The sequence below is a fragment of the Sitophilus oryzae genome, unplaced genomic scaffold (genome assembly GCF_002938485.1).
Source record: "Sitophilus oryzae breed Bouriz unplaced genomic scaffold, Soryzae_2.0 scaffold_940_pilon_pilon, whole genome shotgun sequence".
In the NCBI taxonomy this organism is placed as follows: Eukaryota; Metazoa; Arthropoda; class Insecta; order Coleoptera; family Curculionidae; genus Sitophilus; species Sitophilus oryzae.
The window spans coordinates 14,406-35,385 of NW_022147573.1; the positions used below are offsets into that span (position 1 = coordinate 14,406).

General features: G+C 31.7%; 1 protein-coding gene across 1 annotated transcript; it reads left to right on the forward strand.

Moving 5' to 3' along the window:
• The first annotated feature begins 2,233 nt into the window (after positions 1-2,233).
• On the forward strand, positions 2,234-19,905 carry LOC115890951. Its single transcript, XM_030911316.1, has 5 exons — positions 2,234-2,303; positions 2,393-2,578; positions 7,935-8,175; positions 11,266-11,435; positions 19,683-19,905. Exons 1-5 carry the CDS (start codon positions 2,246-2,248, stop codon positions 19,892-19,894), a joined length of 867 nt encoding a protein of 288 aa, XP_030767176.1. The 5' UTR covers positions 2,234-2,245; the 3' UTR covers positions 19,895-19,905.
• Positions 19,906-20,980: the final 1,075 nt, after the last annotated feature.

Here is a 20,980-nt window from a genome sequence, read left to right on the forward strand (position 1 = left end):
TCTCGTGTCAAAAAACTCCCAGACACCAATTTTCATCCCAATATAGACGTTAGATTAGAAATTATTTGGAAAAAATCAAAATAAAAAATAAATTTCTACACCCTGTATCTCCAAAACTAAGCATTTTAGGACATAACTTCATATAAACTTTTTTACTTATTTTTATCTACAGAGTAGGCCCCCGAAGTTTCCTGAATACAATTCGGATCACCCCCAAGTAGCATTTTTAGGCACAAAATCGAAACAAAATCTCTGCTGAGAAACATTGCTATACAATTTTGTCACATTTTTGATACTCATGTTTCGTAACATAAATCGCTTTTTGTTTCGAAACATTATACCAAAATATGGTTTCGGTACATAAGCTATAACAATAAAGATCTTAGTGACACAAATTTTTCGAAACTTTTAAGAAACAGATGTGGCTCACATTTACAAAGAGATCGTACCCGTTTTGGGCCTGAAAAGTGTCCATAATTTACATAAGCTATAACAATAAATATCTTTAGTGTGGCAAATTTTTCGAAACTTTTAAGAAACAGATGTGGCTCACATTTACAAAGATTTCGTACCCGTTTTGTGCTTGAAAAGTTTCCATAATTTATTTGATATTCTGTCAAATATGAGAACATAATCTTACTTTATTGTTTGGATTTTGTTTTGCAGTTTTCGCATTTAAGCATTCTTCAGGTTTTTATGCTATAATTAAAAAAGCAGAAGGTGAGTACATATAGTGAGTACAAATACAGATATTTTTCTTATGCGATTTTATTATTTATTATAGGCATTACAGAGATGATTTGTTTTAGGAATAAATGTAATAACAGCCACTACCCATACCCAACAAGAGACCGAAGAAAAATGTTACCAGCAAACTTTTTTTTCTCTTTTTTCCATAATGGAATAAATGTTTTTATGTTTTAATTGTGTTATAATAAGTAAATAAAAATGTTTTAATCATTTTGACTAGAAGTTTTGATGGGCATTGTTGACAGGTGACTAAATCGAAATTTCTACACAGATAGCGCTAAATCGAAACATTTTGTAAACAAGGTTTCCATTTATTGTAGATTCATTTTCGAAACACGAGTTTCTCTGTTTTTAGACAGAGATATGATATAATGTAGATGATTTGGGCCTGACTCCATGTCAATTTTATAAAATATTGAATTAAAATTCCGCCATGTTGGCTAGTTATAGCGATTTTAACTAAAAATATATGTTTTTATCGGCTGTTGAGCTTTTGAAATCATAAAAACGCGTCCTCGGAAAAATATAAATCTATATTTCAAACAAAAATACTTTGTGCCAACAAATTATGATAATTAGTAGGGGCATTAAAAGTATGACAGTACATTATTAAATTAAAGGATGAATTTTGCCAGACATTTTTTGAGCGAGAAAACCTAAAAACAAAGACTTTAATTGTTGTTGATGGTTGTTTTAATTTTGAAATTCACACACAGACACAGACTATTTTAGTTTGGTATTTTATTTCTTCACATTTAGAAAAAGTAGCTGCTGAAAACGGGAACATCTTGGACACAAATTGCGGAAAATGTTTCGAAACATTTCCTCTAAAAGTTTTGATCCGCATCGAAACATTTCAAGAAAGGGCTAGTATCACCACATTGGAAATACATGTAACAAAGCCATATAAAATATATAGGTTTCGGAAATGTTTCCTATTTGTAACATACCGTTTCTATTTTGTGTCAAGAAACAGACACGATTATTCCTTTAGAAACAGTGGCTGCTGAAAACGGGAACATCTTGGACACAAATTTCAGAAAAAGTTTTGAAACATTTCCGCATCGAAACATTTCAAGTAACGGCTATAGTGCCACTATATTGGAAACACATGTAACAAAGCCATATAAAATATATAGATTTCGAAAATGTTTCCTATTTCTTACATACCGTTTCCATTTTGTGTCAAGAAGTAGAGAGAGACACGATTATTAGAAACATTATCTAAAATGTGTCCAAAAATGCTACTTGGTTTGAATAATATGCTTTTACTGACAAGAGACAGCAAAGATTCATTTAAAAGTAAAACAATTACTTTAAATACATATTTTCTTCCTCTGTAGGTTAAAGGTACTAAGTTATTTGAAGACAAAAACGTTGACCAGGAGCAAGTCGGTGAAGACATGGATGAACCAAAACTACATAAAGATGCTTCGATTTTGGTCACTGGTTTCCGGAATGAGAAACGTTGATTCTTTTTCAAAGATTGGTGAACATGTCACAGGAAGAACGAAAAAAATGGGAATTGAGGAAGTTATGGAGAGACGAAAACAGTAGGTTCAAAACGTAGGAAGTTAATTTTGTTTGTTTTAAATGAATTCAGATATTGCTATCTTCATTCTTTACTTGGTTTTTGTTTTAGTTCGATTGTCTATATTGAGAGAGGAAGAAAGAAAGGAGAAAGCCGAACTAGCTGCTGAACTTGGTACTTTAACGGTATCAACAGATGACCAGTCGCCTAGATCAACCAGTGATTTGCTGACTCAAACTGATTCATCGCTCACCGACAAACTTCACGGAAGCAAGAAACAATTGGATTATTTGCTAGGTAAAACATTTCTTGAGAGAGAGAAAAATATGTTTATCCAACAGCCACTACTTATACCAGACATTACTCACATATATACAGGGTTCGAAATTGGTCTGTTTAACAGAGAAAACCTATTTCCTGACTAGATAAGAACAAAACCGACATAGATGTCATGGGCTCGATTTCTCAGAAACGTTTGATGGCGTCAGCACTGCCAACTGAGATACGGGGTCTTTTTGAATTTTTACCATTTTGAAAATTGTCCATAACTTTTTTATTTTGCGGAATAATAAAATTCTGTAAAAATGTTATTAAGGCAGTTTTAGGCACAATCCAGTGGCGTAGTCAGTTTTTTCTATGCTTGCTCTTTTTGTCAGAAATAATAAAAAATATAATTTTATAAATAGAAATCGTAGTTGGCTATGAACTTAAAAAATGCTGGCGTTTTACCCTTTCCAATGATCTAAAGTTATAGACATCTATTTTACAAGAATAAGAGAAATATGTTTTTGATGTTTATATCAAAGCGGGCTTTGATTTTGTGTTGACCTATTTGCCTAATTATTTTTTATCACAATTTAATATTCTATATTATTATCTATCTGCAAATTAAAGACTTTTTGAAAAGGCAAATTAACATTCTATATTAGTATTAGTAATTACAATTGAAATCGATACAATAAACAAAGAATAAAACTAAAAAAAAAAAGTATTTTTGAGTGACGAATAGAGTTTTCGAAAAAATCATCAAAAGATGTTCAAACTGAGCACCCCTTCTTGAATACACAATAAACATCTTTTGTGCACAGAGTTACAACAAGTTATTAGGCGAACTGGTGTAATAAGTCCAAAAGCTTGCCTAGTAGCCTTCTGCACTGATAAAAAAGATATACTTGAACTAAAGTCGTCATCGTTCTTGAAAAAAAATTTAGTGGCAAGAGAATTTATTTTAGCGTAAAAGAAAATATTTTGCCTGAAGAAAAACTTTAACTCAAGAAAACTAGTTCTCTTGAAAAAATTCAGAAAATTTCTCTTGAATCTATTTTCATTCAACCAAGTGCAAGTTACTTTGTTTTAAGATAATAAGAAAAATACGCTAGGAAGTACTTCATTCAAGAAACATGGTCATTTTTCCATTAGCTAAATACTCTTTTTTGATGAAAAATAATAACAACACGCAAAGACGATGACGAAGGACGGGATATAGACAATCAGTCGGCAGTCCGATCAGTCGTACATCATAGTACGCACGGGTTTTGTTGCTTGGAATTTTTCACTTGGAATTTTGCATAATTTGCTTTTTAAACGCATATCGTATAACAAATTAGTGATCGTTATTAACATGCATTTGTCATTTTTTATCGTCAAATTTTAGGATATATGGATTCTTTAAAGGAGTTTCAGAAAAATGGAAATTAGAGCATTTATTTGCTATATTTGAAGGTAAGAGACATTTACCTAATGCACCTGTTTAGATAATGCATGTGTGACTATAGATAGAATAAGAATATAGGTATCGATTTTTTTATGCAAATAATTACAAAAATTTTAGAATTTCAAGTCGTCGTATTAAAAAATTCAAAATGTTACCAAAGCCTATAATTTTAATAATTTATTTGCTTTACTTTGAAATCGTGATGTAACATATCTTTGTAATTTGTAGAGTGATGAACCACCCCAAAAAATACCAAGGAATGAAGAAGCAGAAATAACTACTATCGAGGAAAATAATATCACTTTACTTACTACAGACCAGGAAAACCTAAATTTATCAGAAAATAATATACCTCGTAATATGCCTGTATATGATGTATAGACTTCTCTTAGATCAAAATAAATTTTAGTTGAGTCAATATTATTTGCTATTGGTTTAAGGAAAGTGTCTCTTTAATAAAGAAATGGTCCCTTTTCAATCAAGAATTTTTGCATGAATCAAAGAGACTATTGTTCTTGTAGCAAGAACTTCTTTGCATATTCATTTTGGGTCAAAAGTGAAATACTTTGGACAGAGAGATTCATCTATTCTCTAAAGTAATTTTTTAAAGCTTATGAAAAGATAGTTAATGCTTTGGACAAAGAAACGTCGTTCTTGGCCCTATTGAAAAGCGCTAATCTTTTGGGTCAAAGTCATATTCATTTCGACTGAGAGATCCTTTTTTTCAGTGTGTAATTCTTCTCTTGTCCCAATGATTCTTCCCTTATATATAGGGCCTTTTAATTTCCCCCATAAGAAAAGCCAAAAGGAGCTACATCACAGGACCTAGCAGGCCAAGATATGGGATCCGTTGTTCCAATCCAATTCTCTCTAAATTCTCCATTTAATAGTGCAGTTGTAACAATGACTTTTTAATTGTAAATGGTAATACTAATATAGAACGTTGATTTACCTTTTCAAAAGTCTTTAATTATGCAAATAAATAATGACATAGAATATTAAATTGTGATAAAAAATAATTAGGTAACTATAGATCAAAGCCCAATACAAAATCAAGGCCCACTTCGATACAAAGATAAAAAACGTAATATTTCTCTCATTTTTAGAAATAGATACACATAACTATATATCGTTGGAAAGGGTTAAACGCCAGCATTTTTTTAAGTTCATAGCCAACTATGATTTCCATTTAAAAAATTATATTTTTTATTATTTCTGACTAAAAAAACAAGTATAGAAAAAAACTGACTACGCCACTGGATTGTGCTTAAAAAAGTGCCTTAAGAACGTATTTACAGAATTTTATTATTGCGGGAAATACAAAAGTTATGGGCAATTTTCCAAATGGTAAAAAATTCAAAAAGACTCCGTATATCGGTTGGCAGTGAAAATATGAACAGGCGGTTTAGGCCATTAAACGTTTCTCAGAAATCGAGCCCATGACATCTATGTCGGTTTTGCTCTATCTAGTCAGGAAATAGGTTTTTTCTGTTAAAACAGACCAATTTCGACCACCCTGTACATGAATATAAAATAAATAGTAATACACGCGTGAGTTTTTGAAGTTATAACAAACTAGTGTGTTATAGTCTTGTTATAGCTTCAAAGCCACACCATTTTATAGAAATTTTATAGATACTTTTCTGGCAGTATTTGTGCTGTAGCCGCCTCTGCCTGGTTAATAATTTCGTGCGGAAGATCTTCCTGAATCATTTTTCTTTAAAATCTGACTTGCAGGTTGATAATTCACTATTTTATCGTTAAAAAATCCCGATTTTTCTAAACGACATCTTAATGCTGTTAATGCTTACAGTGCTGTTTATTATTTACAAAAATCGAAACGTACATTGCATAGTAACATAAACGCACCCTGATAATTTATTAATCCGCATCAATGAAAGTAGAACTGGTAGATCCTTTTAAATCAATTATTCTTTAGAGATTGGACATGAAACAGTTATGCTGTTGGATAAAATTTTGTATGGCACTCGCATGTTATAACATACCGGGTGTTGCATCGTCGAGCGGGACATAGGAAATTCCATGTAAATTTTAATGGGGTCAATTATTGACTTCCCTAATTATTTTAGAGAATAATTAATAAAATAACTTTAGATATTTTTGATTAGCCCGTTTACGAGTTATCGCCGATTTCTTTTTAAATATTTCTCCTTTCTTATGGCCCTGTATTGACTTATGAGCACCAGTCAAGGTAAAAGATAACTGTCAAATGAAGTTGTCATTTCAGAAATTTATCTATTTAGTGCTTTATTATTATTATTAAAATCTCATACCTACATCGAAAATATTAGCCATGAATTACACTATCGAAGAAAAAGTATTGATGATTAAATGGTATTATCAAGGAAATAGTTATCAAAAGTTGTCGGACATGTTTGCTGCTCTGTATCCGAATAGACTGATACCTGGAAAATCTACAATCGCACGGAATTTCCAGAGATTTGAGACCAATGGTACCCTAATAAATAATTCCAGATGTGAAGCAAGGCAGGAGCAAAGAGAAGATGCAAGAAATGATACCGACTTGGAAGTTTTATTGTGCGTGGAAGAGAACGATGGAAAGATCAGCACAATGATGGAAACTTGAGGATGAAATAGGAATAGATCACACGCGTTTCGAATTTTGAAACGACTTAAATACTATTCCTTCAAATATGAAAAGCGCCAAGAACTACGAGATGGGGACTAAATACGGCGGCAGGCGTTTTGTTTTGATATGATGGAAAGAGCAAACACGGATAGCGAATTTTTAAAAAACCTATGTTTCAGTGACGAACGCACGTTTACCTTAAATAATGAACCCAATGTTCAAAATTATCGATATTGGAATAAAGAAAACCAACACAGGTTTGTCGAAACAAGGACGCAATATTTAAGAATATTTTTAGAAAGTAAATGTTTGGGCAGGGATATTTGGACACAATATTATCGGGCTATTATTTCTTACGCGAAATTTAAATGCAGAATATTATTTGGAACTACTCGAAAATCATATTTTACCTGCTTTACATGATGCCGCTAGGGAAAATCAGGAAGTTTGGTACCAAATGGATGGCTGCCCGGCACATAGTACCCTGGCTGTTCGGGAATATTTAGAATATATACTTTTAACGGAAACATTATTGGCCTAAATCATACAGTAAATTGGTCAGCAAGGTCTCCTGATATTTCGCCAAATGATTTCTTTCTCTGGGGCCATTTAAAAAACAGAATATACAAGGATAAAAAATACCCAAATCTAGACGAGTTAAAAAAATGCTATTTCTGCCGAATGTAATAGAATTTCACTTTACCAACTAGCGAATGTAAGAAGAGAATTTTATGATCGCCTTGGTTATTGTTTAGCAGTCGATGGAGGAATATTTGAACATCTTCTTAAATCCTAAAGTTCTAACAATTTAATAGTACCTAAATTAATAAGTTATTGATTATTGTAATAATACTATAATTAACCTTGTAATTGATTACTTTATTTTACTTTAATTCATATTAATTTGTATTTATAAATACATCTTTAAGATTTCCGATGTAGGAATGAGTTTTCAATAATAATAAAGCACTAAATAGGTAAATTTCTGAAATGACAACTTCATTCAGTTTTCTTTGGCCCTTGACTGGTGCTCATAAGTAAATAATATTAAAAAGAAATCGGCGATAACTCGTAAACGAGCTAATCAAAAATTTCTAAAGTTATTCTTTTTTGAATGTGGGTTTTAGTGCTCTTTAATAAACCTAAATAGAATTATTCTCTAAAATAATTAGGGAAGCCAATAATTGACCCCATTAAAATTTACATGGGATTTCCTATGTCCCGTCCGACGATGCAACCCGGTATGGGTCACTTGAGCAAATTAGAAATTAATTAAAAGGATACTTAAGGATAATGTCAGACCATAAAGATATTCCTTTTTGTTGTAGGTATAGACAGTGCTGCTGAAGAAGAATTATCGGTGAAATCTGAATACAAAATTGGTGAAGCGGAATCAGTAGACGCGTTCAAGTATTCTACATCCAAGTCGATAAGAGAGTCTCAGCAATATCTGAGATCGCACAGAATTTTCGAATTTTTTCAGTTTATTGTTGCACATTTGTTGAGTGCCAAGGCTGATAATCCTATTGAGTTTATTTTAAAGCTGATCAATCAGTGCTTGTTATACAGGTAAAATGTGAATATTAAAACTTTATTACCTAGATGAAACAAGCTTATTCTGATATTACTTGGTTCGTTGGCAATAAAATTAAGAACCACGAATATTTATTGAGGTCTTTGAATAAAAAGATTAAGGAAGGAGCATATCAAAAATCTTAGATCTAACACGACGGACCCCTAAAATGGCCAACTTAAATTACGGTTTATCAGAGCCGTTCTAATTTTATTCAAAACGTGTAAAAATATGATGTAGGATAGACTCAATAATTTGTTGTTTTATTTTACGTTGTCAATAAATGTTGGTAGTTATTAAAAGTTTTATAAAAATATATAATTCTAATAAAAATAGATAAGTTATATTAATTATTTTTTATTAACACAAACATCCGATACGATACTGTAGCAGGTAAGTCAAATTGATGTATCTAAATTCTTTGACATCTAGTCTTTGACAAGTAGTAAATAAAAGCAAAAATGCAAGAAAAAATAAGGAAAAAATATATAATTAGTTAATTTTAAGTAAATTTCATAAATGATCAGTTTACTACAGGTATGTATATTATATAGTCACTTACTAGTGAAAAGTTATTTCATTATTTCCCTCGATTTATGACCGAGATACTACCGCACGCTACACAACCAACTAATTTACAGTCTTTTTCAATAAATTGCAATAGTGTCACTGTTAATTTAAGTTCTATCACAATTTCCTTCTAGATTTACTACCTTTAAACAATATCAGTATGAGAATAAATAATAAATAACAAAAATAAGCTCAGTAAAGTCTGACAAACCCACAAAAATCATCAAACCCACATAAATCATCAAACAGAACTGTCAAGAATCCCCACCCTACCCAAGTAATATTTTAAGTTCCTTTAGGTTATATATTTTCAAGGTTAGTTATATAAAGGTTTAATAAATGTCTCATTGGTATCTTACAGTGTTTTAAATTATATAAGTGTAGCGTTGGTTACTTATCACTAATAGTAACCTTGAAATGTTGTTTATCACTTTCCTTATAACACTGCAGGTTCTTGTTACTAAAGGTTTCATAGTAAGGTTTTCTAAAGGTGTTTTGTTGCTTGTTTCTAAAGGTTTCTAAAGGTGTGTTCGCATCTATTTTATATAACTTCTGGTATTAGGTGTTATAAAGATACGCAAGATATACACCATAAAATTAAAGGTGTTATTGTTGTGTAACCATTATGTAACCAATAATACTACAAATTATATAATTGTTCCCTCAAATCGTTTTTTGCACCTTTCAAATGTTTGCATGCTTTATATAACCTGTAGTTCCCAAATATCAAACCTAATGACTTAACCTCAAATTTTTAATATAATCAAATCAAATAATATATTAGCAAGCAAGCAATTCGGTATTATAATGAATAATAAAAAAATAAACTGGATAAAACACAAAAATACATCTACGTTCAAAAGAAAGGTTTTTCAGAATTTAAAAAAAATAGGAATAATCCAAACCTCATTCAAACTACATCTACCAATATTGAAAGCCAACATGCAAATTTACCATCCACAAGCAGAGATCAGGATCAACCTGAGATATTTCCAACAGAAAGTTGCCAAAACGATCAGGAACAGGAAGAGGTCTGGTTAAGGGAGAGAGAAGAAGAAGCCCCTATTAATGAATGTGGTAAGGAGGAAAGGCTTCGTTCTAACATAAGAGAATGAGCTCTGCGCTTTACCATTACACATTCTGCACTTAAAGAGCTTTTTTCTATAGTAAATTCATTCATAACTGTTCTACCAAAGTACCAAAGGCCCCTAGAACTCTTTTGCAAACTCCTACCACTTTAAATATAGATCAAATTGAACCAAAACCAAAACAGGTCTCAACAACTTCGTTCGCAGGGAGTCACTACAGCCGACACCACGGGTTACATAAAGGTTTTCTGGGTGACTAAAAGTAGCCATAAACACCCCGGCATTTATAATGGTGATTCGTATCACCTTTAGTTGTATAAAACACTAAAATTGGTGTTTTAAATAACCCAAACTCATTTAGGCAACCTTAAGTAACCAAATTTATATAATGGTTGATGAGTATGTTATAGACCCTAAAGTAATATATAGCACTTTAAATATAATGGACGCCATTATTATTGATGTCTTCATTTTTGGCTACAATGAGTATTTCTGAGATAACGTTGAAAACTGGTACAAAACTATATTTTGGCCAGTTGCCAGTTATTTCTATGTATTAAAAAAGTCGTATGTTCTATTATTTATATTAATAAATTTGACTTTCATTACAAAAATTTTACCATATTTTTTTGTTTATAAAAAAATCTATTAAATAATTCTGCTTTTGGGGGCGCATGTGTTTTTTGGAGGTAAAATTGATTTTCACACAGTAAATTTTATATCGCATATGTATTTAGTACTCTAGGCACAATAGATTTTATTAAGCCAGTAATTTCTATAAAGTCATGTGCTTAACGCAAACGCTTTTGTAGGCTATGACAGGGATGGCATCATTTTGTCTCTTTTGTGTCTGGTCTGGGTTATCTGCGTAGGACAATTTTTATGTTAAAAAAAGAGACAAATATTAAAGTAGTTAGTCAGAAAGAAACACGTTTATTTTCAAAAAAACGCGCATGCGCGATATTTCTATAGAGGTCTAGGAACCTTCTCAACACCACTATATAACTATTATATACCCTTTTTCAGTTTTACAGTGGTAACTCGATAGGATATATCTATAAAGGTGTTGAGAAAGTTTTCAGAACCTTGGTTGCACACCTTGAGTGTTAAGGGTTACCATAGGAACAGTTATAAAATGGACCGTTTAGGGCATATAAGTGTTATATAATGGTTACCAATAACTGACGACAACCATTCTAGATGCGTTTAGGTGGTATAATATGGTGTTGGGAAGTTTTCTAACACACTTATAAAACAAAAAATGCTTCTTGGGTAGGGCTCTCTTTCCGCCTACTATGCATAAATGCATGGATCGCATATATACTCTTTCTTTAATCTTTTTATTCAAAGATTAAGGTGTTATCGCTAGCACCAAAACAATTAAAAAATTAAATTTTACACGATTAATTTTTTTTATAAATATTTTAGATCGGGTATGAGTAATCCTCCTTTATTATTTGACAAGAAGCACATTCACCAGTTGTTCCATTTGATGGATCACATGAAATCGGGATTTGTGGAACCAGCTCAATACGTTACTGCGATGCAAACTCTGGCTATTTGTTCATTTAACGAACATCCTGAATATTCAGAGGAAGGTATAATATAACTGTCACTAAACCAGTACTGCTTTCCATTAATTATTTTGTCACACGGTCTTTGTATCTTGAGTTGATTATAGATTGTATATTGGAGATGGGAGAGTAGATGTTAAACACCGTGACTTAATGATCTATTGTGTCCCCCTTTCTTGAGTTATAACTCATCATACAGTCTCAGGGCTTTAATAAAAGCCAGTATATGGAGAGGTTTTGCAGAGGTTAGTCCTCCATCTCCGATATCAGTCGTACCAAAGTTTATGACATCAATGGTTTTCGTCTCGGCACATTCAGTGTTTCCCTATGTTCAGCACAGAATCTGCATTCACCGTTGTTTCTCAGCTTTAGTCTACTAAAGAATTCATTGAGGAGAGAGTAATAGGTTAGATAGATACAGTAAGAGTAAGGTCGCGGCGATTAACCCATCCCCCATTCCCATTAATCCTCCCAATTATGGGATGAAAAGGTGTATACCCTCGGAGGAAGAACATTTGTTGTCCAGAGAAGGTTGGGAAATACCCTGACCCCATATAACAGATAAATCCTCATATATGGTGAGTTATAACTCAAGAAAGGGGGACACTATAGATCGGTGCAACAAGTCGCGATGATTAACCCATCTCGCACTCATTCTATATTCTACAACCCCCACCCATTCATTCTATATTCTAACATTTTCAATGTTTATATATCTTTTATACAGGGTTCTACAAATTCGGGGTACGATCATTGGTGTCTCGGAAACCGTAAAAGACACGAGGATGGTTAAATTGTGGCAAAGTTGGGCCTTGGGATGTTCACCAAGATGCCATCAAAAAAGTTTTAAAAATTCTAAACTCTAGATTGAAATTCAAAAAAAAAAATGATTTTGAAAATCAATTTTATTTTTTCCTGTCGTTCCTCTTTAGAAAATCAAAAACTAATTGTACATTGGTTCCAAATAAAAATTGAATAATGATTTAAAACATATTTTTATTATTTCAAGTAGCATTTTGCCAAATTTCTATTAAAGTACTAGTCCTCCATTTCTTTTACTCATGTCATGCTGGACACTCTGAAAAGTTTATTTGCCACTTTGTCAAGAGCAAAGTTGTTTTATTCAATGTCACATAACCTAGGGGGCTGAAAGTGGAAGAAAAAACCGATTCCACTGTTTCCATGGAAATCTCAAATAAAATAAAAAAAAAAAAAAAAAAAAAAAAAGTAAATAATTTTTAGGGTTAAGAAATTACAATTAAGTATATTGCCAGATTTATGGTCAATCAGATTTTTTTTGTAGGTTCTATAGCTCTAAACGGCCATTGTCATACCATTGTCAAATTCTCAAAAAATATTGTCGTTGTCATAGCGCCAATCATCAAAAAATGATTATTAAAACGTCTTTCAAACTATAATTTGTTATATGTGTTTCTTATTAGACAATTCCCTTTGTTTGTGGCCCTAAAAAATGTAAATGTCTTTATTTTGCCATCATTTAAGTACCTATTTATATTTACTCCATTACAAAACTTTGGGCGTATTACGTTGGTTTTGTTTTGTTATAATAAACGATGTTTAAATACCTATTTGACTTATAAATAAAAACTTTTAAATAATAAATAACATTTTACATTACGTTTGGCTTTAATTTTATTAATAATTGTATAAATTCTTATACCAGTAAATCTTATTTTTTACACATCACAACGATACTTGTTATTAGTAATGTTGAATTGGTGTAAAAATAAGATTTAATAATCAAATTTAATTATTTTAGGAGCAAAATTCACAAATACGCTTTGATCCATTTAAGACAAGCTCTACTCAATAGATGGCGCCACTTCTCTAGGACCATTTTTCAGTATGACAGACTCTATCTTTTCTAGCTAGGTATATTCTTTGTAATAACCCAACATGTTAAAATACTTGACACATAAATATACACTGCCTGAATATCTGGAAAAAATGTGTAAAGAGTCGTATTCATTTTTGTTGGAACCAGCTGTACATTCTCACAGCCATTTTATTATGGCTATCTGATAGTATTTTTAGATTTCAAATTAGCTGATAATTTCTGACATACAGATATCAAGTTAATTTTTTTAAACAGGGACCTGCATTTTTATTTGTGGATTTCCAAAGAACTCGGTCTCCTTGGAGTGCAATGATCTGCTACACTTTTATACTTTTTTTTTGTCTTTGGGTAAATCTTTAACAATAAACTATTTAATTATTATTTTAAAATAATGTCAAGTCTGCCTCTGGTTTTTGAATAATTTAATCTGATTATATCTATATTCAATGATATTGATCATGCTAATTAACATTGAATTAGGAAAATCCAGCCAATTGAAAGATCCAAATAAATACATCCAGGTCAGCAATTTAAAGATATTATTTTAATTTTTTATTGTGAATTTGAAATATTTGTCTACGATCTAATAATATGCATCATATTAATCGTAGTTATTATAAATAAATGAACTTCTAAAAACTGGTTTCTAATGTTATACATGCTCGAAAGGGTTTCACCCTCCTGTAGCAATTCTATTTTCATTCAATTCCCCATTTATAGTTCTTGAACAAATTTCTCTATAATTTCCAGATGCATTTTGTAACTCTTTATTTGCAAAATGTTGAAATGTATTGATTTCCACTTTTACAAAATGACGTAGTAAGCACACTCTTTGCCCCTTGGTGACAGGAACTTTGCTGTCCATTATAATTGCTCTCTACCCTCTACCGTTTCCAATTCATGTTCCGGGGAAATAATTTGATTGTTTATATGATATTATATTTATATTATTTATTTTATATTATTTTTTATTATTTTATCGGATTTGATTTTTCTTATTCAATGTTTTACCCCACGTCATTGTTGAAAGCTCAGGTTTGAAAGCTAATCAACAAGTTGTAACAAATGAATAGATTAAATTTAAAAAAAAAAATAGAGCTAATTTGAAATTAGTTAAAATAAATTTTTAAAAATATAACAAAATGTGTAAAACAAAAAAAAAAAATATGTTAAGTGTGGCATACCCTTGTATTCAGGTGGACCGAGTTCATCTTGGTGAACATCCCAAAGCGTAACTTTGTCTCTATTTAATCATATTCATATCTATAGTCTGTCCAACAGAAGATCCTTTGACAGTGATAGATGTTTCTGTCATTTTAATTTCAAAGTAGTTTATTGTATTTTACAAAGAAATAAGTTGGTACAAGTTGAACGCATAGGAGTGTGAAATTGACAAGGAAAATTTGACTGACAAGTGATTACTTCAAAATATTGAAACTGTATAAAACTGAAAAAATATAACTGAGTTATTTTATTTAATAAAAACGGTATGTGTGTTAATACAAAACAAACAAGAACAAGACACCACATACCAAAAGCGAAAAAGAACTATTTCTACTTTCAAGCTTTTTAACTTCCCATTTATGATTATATTTAACAATACAACTTTATGTTCAAATATTGAATTTGTAATATTCCACAGGAATAAATAAAAACAACATAAATAAAACAAACTATTTCCATTAATACAATAACCCTACCAAATTTTATACCCTCAAAGGTTGATTAATTAAACTTAACTCAATTTTTTTTAAACCAGTAACTTTTGATTACTATTTTTCAGCAATTAAAATCCATTATTTACCCATCGTGTGATGTCGATATTTACAGCTACTCCAGCTTTTAGTATGTGTTTAGTATGGTCCTTCTACCATATTCGAGATGCAATTCTATCTACGAGATGGTATACGAACTTTTATTGATGGTAAATTTATTAGTACATAAGACTTTCTGCCTGGGCAAGGAGTATTAACTATAAACTGTGCTCTTGGTCTACATTTAATTTTCACTCGATTTTTCCTCCAATTTACTTCAAAAGACACAAAATACACGTAATAACACGAATCAATGTGCATCATTTTCCAAAACGCAGGGTATTTGACAAAAGTTCAAAGTTGACAAAATTATAACCTATAATTTGCGGCATGACTTTAACAAGCCTCCAAAATCTAAAGGCGAGTTCCAAGGGCGAGTTCATACGCATCGTCCGTTTGTCGTTCATTATCAACCTGTCGAACCAATAAAATTGAAATACGATCTGTCATTTTTGAAATAAACCAATAAAACCTCGGTTAAAAACAACAAGAGATCACGTTTATTTTCATTTAAACTAATCCATAGTTAACTTAAAAATTATTAGAAACTTTTTAGTAAAATAAATAGATTGTATAGACGTCATCTGCTTTTCTGTCATCGTCTGTCGAAATTCTACCTTGAGAAAAAACAGAGTATACATGGTTACTGAGATACCAATGCTCGTAAATTTGAAGCACCCTGTGTATAAGGCTCCATGGTTGCAATATTTTAGTATACCCTTTGCGTTAGAAAGTTATAAAACCATAGAAAAAGTGTAATATTTTAAAATAAAAAAAAAAAAAAAAAAAAAAAAAAAAAAAAAAAAAAAAATATTCAAATATAAAATTCACTGCCATCGTAAACGTCTGTGGGAAAAAAGGTCACGGTAGGAAATCAAATAATTAATGGTCTATACTAATAATGCCGGGCCAGTTTTAACATAAATAAAGTACTACAATTATCATTAATCATCTTCAGCAGGTACTGTGATCAAGGGCGTTGTCTAGGCTGTAAATTACGTTTAATTGGTGTAACTGTATCGCGCTAGTTTAGAACAGCCTTAATAAAATAACTTGTGGGCTGGATTAGTTTATAAGTTTATAAACCTAACTTTTGAATCGAATGTTTCAAAAAGAGACTGAGTAGGTTTAACGGAAGCTTTTAAAAAGTTTAGTCAAACGATTTTTTGAACCTTTTTTATATATAGGTATAAAAAAAAACATGGTAAAATAACAATATTTTATTTTTTCAAACAAAAGAACGCTAGTTGGTATCATGTTGCTATGTTAGTATAAGGATATAAATCCAGATTGATTGACGTATTGAATTATTTTCGGTCACTCTTACAGGATCAAACCATCGGCCCAGTCTTGGTACGGGACTGGTTCAGTACTGTAAAGATCTGGTCCAACTATGCATACAAGTCTTGGCCCAGCTTTGGGAATAAAATGGAATGATAACATCGTGCCAGGCTTGGTGGTCAAAATCGGGCCAAGCTCGATCACCAATGCTGGGCCGTGCATGATTACCAGAGTTGGGCCAAACTTAATCACCAACACTAGGCCAATTTTGATCCCCAAAGCTATTTGGGAATAAAGTTTACACAAATAATTACATCTATATATTTGGATTAGATTTGAGAAAAGAATTTAACAGCCCTAAACCTGCTTTATGTGCGAATTTTCTGTTTAAAGCTTGTCAAGCCACAAAATAGGAATCAACTGATTCCTATTTTGTGGTCAGGCCAAGGAGGCCACCCATTCGTTGACCGGTTTCGGAGTTATACTCCATCATCAGGACGACTTTGGTAGTCTACCTCAAATTGGTAAGCTCCAAACAGAAAATGCACGTCAAGTACGTTACAGATATCTATGGTGAGTTCTTAACAAAATCCCAATCTACCGGCCATCAAAAACAAACCAAGGATTTAATGACTCCCTCTATTGGCGTTAATTCAAATATTATCAATGCTATGAAGTATTTGTTTACAAACAAGATTATAAAATATAAATAAAAATTATTTTTTGTGATGTACCAAAGTTGGGTGATTTAATGAGATGGGCAAGACTCGATTTCCCAGTGTTAGCCAAGTCTAAATCACCAAAAAATGGTCCAGGCTTGGTTGACCAACTCTGGTTCAAAGCTCATGGCCAGAGCTGAGATTCCCAGTGTGTGGCCAAATCTTAAGTGAATTAAGAGATGGCAACGACTAGGATTGAGCATTAAATAAGTCTAAAAAATGTCACCAAAAAATGTCCAGGCTTTGTTAACCAATTCTGGTTCAAAACTGGGTCGCCGTAGCATGTCCAGAGCTGAGATCCCCAGTGTTGGACCAAAGTTGGGTGAATTAAGAGATAGCTAAAACTTGATTTCCCAGCTGTATTCAATCCAGGCAAGCTGAAGTCTGTTTCCCTGACTGGGCTTCTCACGCTTAGCCTGCCAGGAAACTACGGGGACTCTCTGCATGGGCAACAGCACTTAAGGTAGATAGGGGACCACTATTACCGCTTCCCGTTCAAAATATTGTAACAAAATTACGATGTGGTTTTTACGGCTATTAAGCTCTCTTGTACACTTCGCATTAGAAGAGGTTCCAAAAAGAACAATGTTCGACTGCAAGGTCTGCTAGTAAACGTTTTTAAGCTTAAAGTATTACAACACTATTTATTTAAACCAAAAACTCGTAATACAAAACTAAAGTGTCAAACCAATGACACCAGGGAAATAAATAAATCTGACAATTTGATATTTTACAGTGGAGCTACCACCTGAATCCCCAAAGGGAAATTCTAAATCCCAGTTAGTCAGCACGGCGCCGAATACGTCTATGGTTGGCAAATAATGAATTTAAAAATCGTTCCCTCGATTACGTAGGTAAACTTTTCAAAAGTTTATATTGATACCAAATATATATGACATAAATAAAGATTGACATTGATTTGACATTGAAAACATAAACAATAAAAAAAAAAAAAAAAACAATTTTATTTTTAAATGGTATTTTTTTTTTTTTTTTTTTTTTTTTTTTTTTCGAAAACATTACCAGGAATAGAATGACATTTCATATACTATCTCTCATACATCAAACATACTTAAATTTCAATCTAGAGATATAAATTTTCGATAATTTTAAATTTCAATTTTTTTTTTTTTTTTTTTTTATTAAATTTTACTTGAAATATATATAAGTGTGTGGTACCAAACTATTCGTAAAATGTGCTAATGAGTCAGTCTTTTTCCATTTGGAAAATTGAGTTATGATGCTTGAAAATGATTTATCTTTTAACCAGCCAGAAAAGTCAAGAAAAATATTTGAAGATCAAATCTATTTTTCTTTTTTCCACTTTTCCACTATAGCTCAAGATATATAAAATACTATTGTTGATTAAGAAATAAGAAGATGCTCAACCTTATAGGCGATTTCGAGGGTACAAAAATCTCTTTCAGTTATCGAGATATAGCTGACGTTACCGTCAACCTGTCCAAGATTTAGTCTAGCTCTCCGCCGCGCCGCTGCGCACTGATAGTCTTTTACAGCGCAGCGGAGAAAGAATACTGTGCCTGCAAAGCCTCGCTTCCAGTCGATAGAGGAGGTTGTCCTCGAAGCAGTGTTGCCAGAACTGTGGATTAATTCTTTAGAGGGGTAGATTTACGGATTTTTGGTACAGTTCGTTAATAATACGGATTCTCTATCATTAAACAATTTAATATAATATTATAAGGATTAATACAAAAGAACGGCGTACTGGGGAGCTGGTTTTGGAAATAAAGATCGCTGTGTTATCTCATATGTAAAATATTATGGTAATTGTCAATAATCGTCATTATAACTAAACGTCTTTTGATAATTCTCCTGATATATCTAGTACCTATAATTTTTATTTTATCTTGGTGTTTATTCTGTATCTTAATGAATAAATTTTCAATACATAAACGAGGATTTATCATTATCTAAAAGTATATTGTCAAACCTATTACAGATATTACACATTTTAATAAGGCAACACTGTCGCTTTCAGTCCCACACCGTCTTCTTGATATGTCTTCGCTGGCTGAATTAGAGAAAATATGTTTTATGCGTTGGTCGCAGAACGAGTGGAAGCTCCACCGTACAGCACTAGAGACGTAACGGGAAATCAAACCAGCCTTATCACGAATTCGCACATTAGTTACGTATCTTCCCAATTATTTCCACCACCATACCATTTTTACGTCAAGATGTCACCATTGACATACGATATGCCATTCTCTATCTAGAATGTCATTTTCTATCAAATAAAGTAAAAATACTGAGGTGCCATTTAAAATCAAAAGTTGTCGATATCATAGCTGGTGAAAAAGGAGGTGACAGAAATTAATTGAATACTGCCAATCAATCCTGATTTATATCATATACTGACATATTAAATCTGTTTTTTTTTTATTATCTGAAATAATAAAAAGGTATAGAGAAATACTTTGAAAACCACCTCGTATATGTATTTCTATTTGAAAATAATGGTGAATCAAAAATTCCAATTAACTTCAACTTATCTCGGACACAGTGTATAATTTTAAATAAAAATAATAATTGTATATTTTATAATAAAGTAAAAATATATTTTGTTGTGGTCTATCAGAAGAAACCTTCGTTGAAGAAATATACAATGCTGAGCTTGCCATCTTCGAAGACTTGATTAAGAGAAGATCTTTGAAAAAGAAGGCTCCGAAAGTACCGGAATCTTACGACACCATTTCAGTACCTAGCGCTGATCCTCCATTTTTTATACCTTCTTCAATGTTTAAACTCAGCAAGCATACCCTATCTTCGTCCAGACACAGTGAAGGCTGAAGGAATTATAACAATATACAGGGCGGTCCGAACTGTATTCCGGAAACTTTGGCAGCATACTCTGCAAATAAAAAAAATGTAAAAAAGGTTGTATGTCCTAAAATACTTAGTTTTGGAGATACAGGGTGTAGAAGATTCATTTTTATTTCGATTATTTCTAAATAATTTTTTAAGTAACGTCAATATTTAGATGAAAATTGGTGTCTGGGAGTTTTTTGACATGAGAAATTTTATTTTGATGTCAATATGACTCCTACTTGTAGAGGGCGCCACCTTAATATTTTTTAACTGGTTTGAAGAGGAATAACTTTTTGTCCGTACCTGTATAAAACTACTGAGTAAAAAAATATACATTCACGACGTTTTTTACTTAAAAAAGATCTCTTGGTAAAAATCGCTACGAGTAATGGTTCTCGAGATATTTGGAATCGAAATTATCAATACCTCTCATAATCTATCTAGTCAACATAAACATGTTGACTAGATAGTTATTAGACTGAAATCATAAATTTGAAATGTTTTGTGTCATCAGTCAAATCAATCATTTTAGTCAAATAACTATGTGCTCAACATGTTTATTTTCTATCAATAATGACATGTATTGACTTTTTCCATTCTAAATATCTTGAGAACGGTTGCTCATTGAGATTTTTACCAAGAGACATTTTTTACTTAAAAAGTCAGGGAAATGTATATTTTTTCACTCAGAAGTTTTATACAGGTACGGACGAAAAGTTATTAGTCTTCAAAACAGTTAAAACACATGTATGTGGCGCCCCCTACAAATAGAAGTCATATTGACATCAAAATCAAATTTCTAATGTCAAAAAACTTCCAGACACCAATTTTCATCCAAGTATTGACGTTAGTTCAGAAATTATTTGAAAAAATCGAAATAAATATAAAACTTCTACACCCTGTATCTCCGAAACTAAGCATTTTAGGACATACATTTATACGAAGTTTTTTACTTATTTTTAGCTGCAAAATATGATAACGAAGTTTTCGGAATACAATTCGGACCACCCTGTATAAAGAAAACATTTACTTATTGTATTGTAACATTTACATATTCAGTTTTTATTA